The following is an 8,350-nucleotide window of genomic DNA, read 5'->3' on the forward strand; positions in this document are numbered from 1 at the left end:
AGGTAGGTTCAGGTTAGGTGAGTTGGAGTCAGGTAGGGAAGACCAGGTAATGTGGTGGTCAGGTAAGGGAGACTAGTTGGATCACCTGAAGAATCATCACCCTACCCTTTGATATAGATAATATTGCAAAATATACACAACTAAATACAAAATACTTTACTCAATATTCCAAAATACACGATGCATATTACAATGGGTAGGTTAGGTTAGGTTAGGTCTGAAGATTGACCACCATGGAGGGTCCTGACCTCACCTGAAGAATGGTCACCTGCCTAACTCTGGGGGTAACGATTCTTCAGGTGATCCGACCAGGTAATGTGGGATCAGGTAGAGGATGTTAGGAGGTGCAGGGGAGGAGGTAATAACTTATGCAGAGTAATATTAGTGTAAAATCACAACCGCTGACTCTACTAACTAACTGACTAACAAACCTCTAACCTCACCTCACAGCCGAGTGCCGGACAAAACCCACCGGTCAAAATCCCCTGACAACCCCTCCCCCCAACCCCCGTTGGACAAAAGCCTTCCATTATGCGGTTCAGTTCTGGTGCCCCTATTATAGAATGGATATAAATTCACTAAAGTCGGTGCAGCGAAGAATGACAAAAATGATTCCGGGAGTTAGAAACCTTCCATATGAAGATAGGTTAAAGAAACTTAACTTGCATTCCCTAAAAATACGAAGAGTGCGGGGAGATATGATAGAAGTATTTAAGTGGGTGAAAGAAATCAATAAAGGGATATATATAAAGTTCTTATAATATCCGAGCAGGAGAGGACTCGGAGCAACGGATTCAAGTTGGATAAGTTTAGGTTTAGGAGGGAGATAGGAAGAAACTGGTTCACAAATAGGGTGGGGGGCGAGTGGAACAAGCTTAGCAACTTTGTAGTAAGTGCGGGAACTCTGGAAAGTTTCAAAAGGAGGCTAGATAGATTCATGGATGATAAAGAGTGGTAGTAACTCTCGACAGGAGCTGCCATGCACAGGCCAACCGGCCTATTGCAGACTCCTTATTTTCTTATGTTCTTATTATTATATTAAAGTTTTTTTGGGGATCACCTGAAGAATTGTCACCCCAGAGTTTGGCAGGGTGATAATTGTTCAGGTGGGATATCCTGGGGTGATGAATCTTCAGGTGATCCAATTATACGAACAAGAGATGGAGAGGGACTATAAGAAGCAAAGAAAATAAGATCGTATATGACGAAGAAGTCAATAATGTGGGTAGTGTCTGTTAACTAACTGCATAACGATAATCAGGGAGTTGAGGTGAGAAACGAAAGGAAATAAAACATTTTTCTCTTTTCTCATAATTATTTATTTGCTCGGTGACGTGGGCTGTTTTTCGTACCATCAACTGTTTGGCCTTGCCTGAATGTCGGATGATTTGGGTAACGTCATCGTTATACGCTGTGTATTCTCCTTGGGTAGGAAGGAGGTAGCATGTCCGACGTGTATATCGTGTAGAGTGTTGGCGAGAGGTTACTTCCCTGTGGTACTCCGCTGTACAGCTTGATGCTTGGGGAAGTTGCAAAGAAGAGGAGTAATGTTGTTGAGCTTGGTTGATTATTTTGTATTTGAGCCCTAAGAGCCACCAGACCTTGTTGAATGCTTTTGCTACGTCCCATAATACTTCGTTGCATTGATCTCTAATGTGCATTGCGTATATAGTTTTCTAAGCAATTTATATGAGTGAAATATACAAATCATCCGAAAATATATAATAAATCACATTACATACAACTCCAGTGTATGGCACATGAGTGATATTGACGTGCTGTTATGATTTTTGTTTTGAGTGTATCTTGACACTAACTCTTACCCAACACTTATAGCCGACAAAATAATGTATCAAACAGCATTTCCCAGTTTTCGGTCAATTCTAAAAGCTTATTTATGCCTTTCTCTAAATATTTCCCAATATCGCCATCAATTTTCGCCGTGTACCAGCGTTTAATTAATCTGTTTCGGGATCCTTCACAATCCTTGCTAAAGTCGAAGAAAATTACAACTCAAACCCTAGAAAAAAATTCAGCTTATTTTTGAGAGACAAACATCCAAATGACAGTCATATTCAGTGTCTTTAATTATATCTGGTTCTTAGAAGATACTGAAAATGTAATTTGGAGTTACTGTAATGTTTACAGTAATATAAATTTGGGGAGCAGCACACTTCGCCATTAGGACACAGTTGCTGGACATGACAACAAAGAGTGTCTACCTGACAAAGTTTATAATACTTTTGGTGATTAGTGTTCCCGGTGAGGTCAGGTAAGCTCAATACCTGCCCCATTTAAGAGTTATCTTACACCATTATAAATCGCTCTCCGAATATCTGTGGCTGGGTGGAATTTACCATCTCAGTTTCTCCATACAAGTTCAGATCTTATTCTTCTTTCATCAGTGTTTCACTTATACTGTTTTATTTCCTTTCGTTTCTCACATCAACTCCCTGATTATCGTTGTACAGTTACTTAACATACTCTACCCACATTATTTACTTCTTCCTCATATATGATCTTATTTTCTTTGCTTCTTATAGTCCCTCCCCATCTCTGGCTCGTATATTTTTTTTAGCCTTCATTTTAGATCTCCTCTAACATGTCTACAGTGTTTTATTCCTGTTGTCATCACGTATAAAGTACTGTAGATGAGTTAATTTAAAAACATTGGAGGAGATATTCTAAAATGGATTAGTGAGTAGTTACATTACAGGAAACAGCGAGTGAACATTAGCGGCATTAAATCCGATTGGAGTGACGTCACTGGTGGAGTATCCCAAGGCTCAGTACTTGGACCATTATTATTTATTATATACATAAACGACATAGATATCGGCGTAGACAGCAACGTAAGTAAATTTGCTGATGGCACTAAAATATGGCGTGTAAACAAATCAGACGAAGACCCCGCAAAACAACAGGAAGATCTAAACAAATATATCGAATAGTCTGAAAATGCCAGATGAAATTCAATGTGGACAAATGTAAACTATTCAGTCAAGAGATGGAAACAGAGAAACCAGATATCAGATGAACAACGATGTTATAGACAAATCCGAATGTGGGAAAGATTTACGAGTAATGATAAGTAGGAATCTTAAGCCAGGTAAACAGTGTGTATTTGCTCGAAACAAGGCTAATAAAGTACTTGGGTTCATACAAAGGAGTGTTAGTTACAGGACTAGAGAGGTCATCCTAAAACTATATCTTGTGCTTGTGATTACGCAGTTCAATTCTCGTCACCGTATTACAGACTAGATATAGAATCCTTTGAAAGATTTCAGAGGAGAATGACCAGACTAATCCCGGGCATTAGGGACCTTAAATACAGAGACAGGTTAGAGCATCTTAATTTGCACTCCCTCGAGAGACGTACAGTGAGGGGCGGTATGATAAAGGTGTATAAATGGAAGTCAGGGCTAAACAAAGGGGACATTACAAAGGTATTCAAGCTATCCAACCAATAGCGAACTTGTAACAATGGTTATAAATTAGACAAATTTAGATTTAGAAGCGAAATAGGTAAACATTGGTTTAGAAATAGAGTAGTGGATGAATGGAGCAAGTTACCAAACATCATCATTAACTCGAATACGCTTGATAACTTTAAACATAGTTTGGATGGAAATATGAGCAACAGGAGTTGTGTGTAAATGGGACTGCCCGCTGCAGTTTCCTCCATTCTTATGTTCTTATAAGTACAGTTTGTTGTGTTATCAACAGTAAGAGAATCAATTGAAAACCTGCAATTGTGTGTAAATGAGGCAGAAAGTCAGATCAGCAGCCTGGGGGACGAAAACATAATAATTATTTATAGTAAATAAAATTTAGTATAAAAAGTTATATATAATAATAATATTAATAATAATAACACTGTAATAATAATAATAACACTGTAATAATAATAATAATAATAATACTGTAATAATAATAATAAACATAATAAAGAACTATAAAGAAATAAAAAAAGAGAAGAAAAAATCAATAGTGAGAAACGCTGTCAAGTAAGAGAAACAACTGAGACCTGCAATTGTGTGTAAATGAGGTAAAAAGACAGATGAGCAACCTGGGACTTGGTCACAATTTTCGTGATGCCATATGGCAGCAGGGTCTACCATTAGACAACACATTATGCTTCCAATATCTTCCCAGGCGGTAGTACCTCCCTGTTTGGTAGCTGCCTACTACCTACTACTAATATGATTTATTATATATTTTCGGGTAACTTGTATATTTCGAATATACAAATTGCTTAGATACCTATGTACAGATTGTATATATAAAGATGTCCGAGGTTGAGCTAGTGAATGAGACTGTGTCGTGGTGGAGGATCTTTGGTAATAAACCCAAAAAGGTAAGGTGGCATGTGATTGGCTGAAGGTCACCGAGGGATCAGGTCAAAGAGGGGTCACATCTGGCGACGAGGAAGGATAAAGGGAAGGCGTCTCTGCTTCTGAGAATATTGACGAACGGAACCTGGACTCTATCGCGTGTGCTAAAGTTAGTGATACATTTACGTCATGGCAGACTTGGTCGGCAGTGATACATTTAAGACTGCTCCTACACCCACTCCTGCAGGTTAGCTCATCTCATTTTTTTTAGTTTCTTGTCCTCATCTATGAACCCATATAGGCATCTACCAGTGGCTGTAAAGTTGTTGTTGTGGGGTTGTAGCCAGGTTGTGGATATAGTAAGTGGATGCGAGATGCCGTCCATCAGACCACTAAATATAGCTTAATTATCGAGACGATTTTGTCTCCCCTGGTTGTCATAAATGTGTATTTATGTTAGAAAGAGTATACTTGTATATATATATTACCAGTTCATAAATGTAGTGCGAAGGTCCTAATGTGTCACTATGATGAAGATTGAAGACTCTCAGCTGTAGTCATAATTGTGAATTTTACTTTGCAAAGAAAAAAATAACTGGCCAAGGTTACTCTAAATTAATCCTGTCAGCCATGTACACGGTTCCCAGTTGGTTGGTATAGTGAGGATGACGATGTTGGGGCGGGGTCAGACAAATCTTTTGAATGTAAGCTGTAAAGATTCCTGTACGTTTGTTATGTAATATTATTCGGTAACACCAGCAGAGTGTTTGTCTTATTTGTGTCAGTTGTTTTTGGTCTTGTTACAATCAAATAGAAGTAAATGTTAATAATATTCGTTATCGTCAGTTCCTACAGGACCATGAAGGGGAGGAGTCGTGTACCAAGAGCGATCTTCTTTTGGCGTCCTCACAGGAGCTTGTTAAACACTTCTTTCAAGACATCATCTTCTGTGACGACTCCCCGGTCTCCCCCACAAAGTACTCACAAGCTGTTCATGTTGTTGATGGTAAGTACTCGAGTTAGTTCTCAAGTCCACATATAATATTTCTTGTCAATAGTCGACGCAATACTAGTTTATTTATTTCTGTAACTGATAAACACACTATAATCTTTCTCACTAAAACGATAAACAAGTCACAAATCTTATAACAACAACTCTTGATATAAATATAAGGTTGATGAAAGTCAGTGGTAATGTTCCCTTGTCCATCTGTTCCCCGGTTTTGTCATTGTCCCCGTGTTGTCAGGGTCCCAGTGTTGTCAGTATCCCAGTGTTGTTATTGTTGTAGTGTTATTACTGTTCTATTATTGTCAGGGTCCCAGTGTTGTCAGTATCCTAGTGTTGTTATTGTTGTAGTGTTATTACTGTTCTATTATTGTCAGGGTCCCAGTGTTGTCAGTATCCTAGTGTTGTTATTGTTGTAGTGTTATTACTGTTCTATTATTGTCAGGGTCCCAGTGTTGTCAGTATCCTAGTGTTGTTATTGTTGTAGTGTTATTACTGTTCTATTATTGTCAGGGTCCCAGTGTTGTCAGTATCCTAGTGTTGTTATTGTTGTAGTGTTATTACTGTTCTATTATTGTCAGGGTCCCAGTGTTGTCAGTTGTACCAGTGTTTTTAGTGTTCCAGTGTTGTCAGTATCCCAGTGGGGTTAGTGTGGCCCGGTGTTGTCAGTGACCCACTAATTGTTAATTTCTTATCATTCGCAAATTTATCTTGTCAGTTAAAGTTCAATTTAGATCAGTGGATACAAGAGAATATGAATCTTACAAAATGACGAGGTATTAGTGGGATGAGAGGTTGGTGGTCATAACTAAGGGAGAACAAATTGTCACCATTCGAGAGAAGAAAAAAGTTAATGAAAGGTAGTAAGAAAGATATTCAAAAATTGTTCAAAAAAGTTCTTTCCAATGGTAACTTTTTGGAGATAATTAGATAACTGTTGTGAATAAAACTGTCTTTTAGCACTTTTAACATGAGTGAACTTCTGTGCACTGGTGTTTGTGTGTGCTTGTCTCTCTCTCTCATATATTAAAATAAACGTTCATCCTCCAGGTACAGTGGCAGCAAACAGTCTATTGCAGACCACGAAAGAAATTGTTGGCGGGTTCCCAGATTACGGTGTTGGAGGCCACCAACACTCCACCAGAAGTCCACCTGTTCACTCATCTACCAGGCCAGCTGGCCACATGTCCGCTGAGTCCGACAATAACCTTGGTGGCTATAATGCCATAACAGCGTCTATTTACAGTACAAGTCAGCCTGGCCACCCCGATCCTTCAAACGCTCAGGGCTACACCATGGGCCAAGTTGGACACCTTGAACCTTCCAACAGTAGTACCGTTGGAGGTGAGAGCCTACTGGCGTCCTCGTGGAAGTTTCTTAAATGTTCACAAGAAGACTTCAATCCACAAACTTTTGCTGCTGTTCTTGATAGTAAGTACTGGAGTTAGTTCTGAAGATCGCATGTCGCATTTCTTGTCGGTAAACTCTACAATAACTGTTTATCTACTTCTGTAAGTAGTAAATGCTCTCATTTATCTACTGAGGAACGATGAAAATGACATATATCTTATAACAACAAATATCAATGTGAGTGTAAAGTTGATGAAAGTTTTAAGAATAGTGAGAATAAGCCTGACTATATTTTACTCTATTATATATTTTTTTATTTTCTGCGCCTTTTTGTGTCATGTTGGTTAATTATATTTGATCTTCCAGGTACATTGGCAGCCAACAGTCCATCACAGACCAGCAAAGAAAATGTTAGCGGGTTCCCAGATTACGGTGCTGGAGGCTACCAACCCTCCACTACAGGTCCACCTGTCCACTCTTCTAACAGCCACATGTCCGCTGAGTACAACATTAACCGAAGTGGCTGTGACGCCTCCCTTACAGCTTCTGTGTGCACCGTTAGCCATGCTAGCCAACCAGACTCTTCCAACACTTCTTTCCCTCTCCCACCTTCCTCTCGTCAACCTACACTCCCACCTCTGTACATTCTACCTTCTACCACTTCTACATCCGGCAATTATTTCATCATGCAAATGACAGATGGCAGCCAGGCGTGTCAAATGGTTCCCATGAGTCTCGCCCATAGTCAGCTAAACCGCCCACCTGCATCACAGACATTCAATCCAAAGTTCAAATCCATTTGTCCAGAGTGTGGCATTACAGCGACAACAAAGGGGCATCTCAAGAGACATCTGAAGTGCCATGGTTCAAATAAACGTTACAAATGTCAAATGTGTAGCTGTGCTTTTAGTCGAGCTGATTACCTCAAACGCCACGTTGCAGCTGCACATCCGAAAGACTAGCATAGAAATAAAAATGGTATGGGTGGAGAAAATACGTAATGACAATGTCTCTCGTGACACCAGCATTCACCCAGTCAGTGTATATGTCGCGTGTGGTTTTAGCACGCAAGGTATATTGTCTTGTTTATTGTTGTACTTTAGGTGATTATTGTACAAGATGATATGAGTGGTGGCGTGTTCCTTGCAGTGTCGACATGAACGATATACAGATTTACAATCACCAAAGATTATTCGTGATAAAACGTTATATGTCGGTTGATATGTTTAGTCCTATTTTAGCTTTCTGATCATACATAATTATAAATACAACTGTGTTAATGTTAAGTGATGACGATGTATACAAGCATACATATACTGTATATATATATATAATTTGTCTAGACATTTTATTGTTTTACATGATAAACTTTGTAGAATTTATATCAATGTTAATTTACTTTGTAGTTAAAAATGTGACGACTTTTATATTGTATTTGAAGGAATAAATGTAATTATGTTTACGAGGTGTTTGTGTTCCTTAGTATGAGATGTGTGTTAGGGAGAGTCTGTGTTGGGTCTCCTTGTTGCAGCTCCTCAGGTTAAAAATACTTTGAAAACCTTTGATCTAGGTGTATGATAGTTATTTTGTGGGTCCTTTATTTTTGAACTGACCTGAATAGTCACGTCACCCCTCTTCTCTTAAGCTCCTCTACGTGTGT

The 8,350-nt window shown here is 38.9% G+C and overlaps 1 protein-coding gene across 1 annotated transcript; it reads left to right on the top strand.

Annotated features, from left to right (window-relative positions):
• The first annotated feature begins 4,288 nt into the window (after window positions 1–4,288).
• LOC121865692 (early growth response protein 1-like) lies at window positions 4,289–7,652 on the top strand. The gene is made up of 4 exons (XM_042365211.1): window positions 4,289–4,357; window positions 5,181–5,340; window positions 6,391–6,771; window positions 7,057–7,652. Exons 1-4 carry the CDS (start codon window positions 4,289–4,291, stop codon window positions 7,650–7,652), a joined length of 1,206 nt encoding a protein of 401 aa, XP_042221145.1.
• Window positions 7,653–8,350: the final 698 nt, after the last annotated feature.

The sequence above is a fragment of the Homarus americanus genome, unplaced genomic scaffold (assembly GCF_018991925.1).
Source record: "Homarus americanus isolate GMGI-L3 unplaced genomic scaffold, GMGI_Hamer_2.0 scaffold45242, whole genome shotgun sequence".
Taxonomy (NCBI): domain Eukaryota; kingdom Metazoa; phylum Arthropoda; class Malacostraca; order Decapoda; family Nephropidae; genus Homarus; species Homarus americanus.

Excerpts from the sequence above, each read along its gene's own strand:
- LOC121865692 (XM_042365211.1), top strand. The coding sequence starts at position 4,289 with ATGTCCGAGGTTGAGCTAGTGAATGAGACTGTGTCGTGGTGGAGGATC. Across the intron at positions 4,358-5,180 it reads TTGGTAATAAACCCAAAAAG|TTCCTACAGGACCATGAAGG; the intron begins GTAAGGTGGCAT and ends CGTTATCGTCAG. Across the intron at positions 6,772-7,056 it reads TTTTGCTGCTGTTCTTGATA|GTACATTGGCAGCCAACAGT; the intron begins GTAAGTACTGGA and ends TTGATCTTCCAG.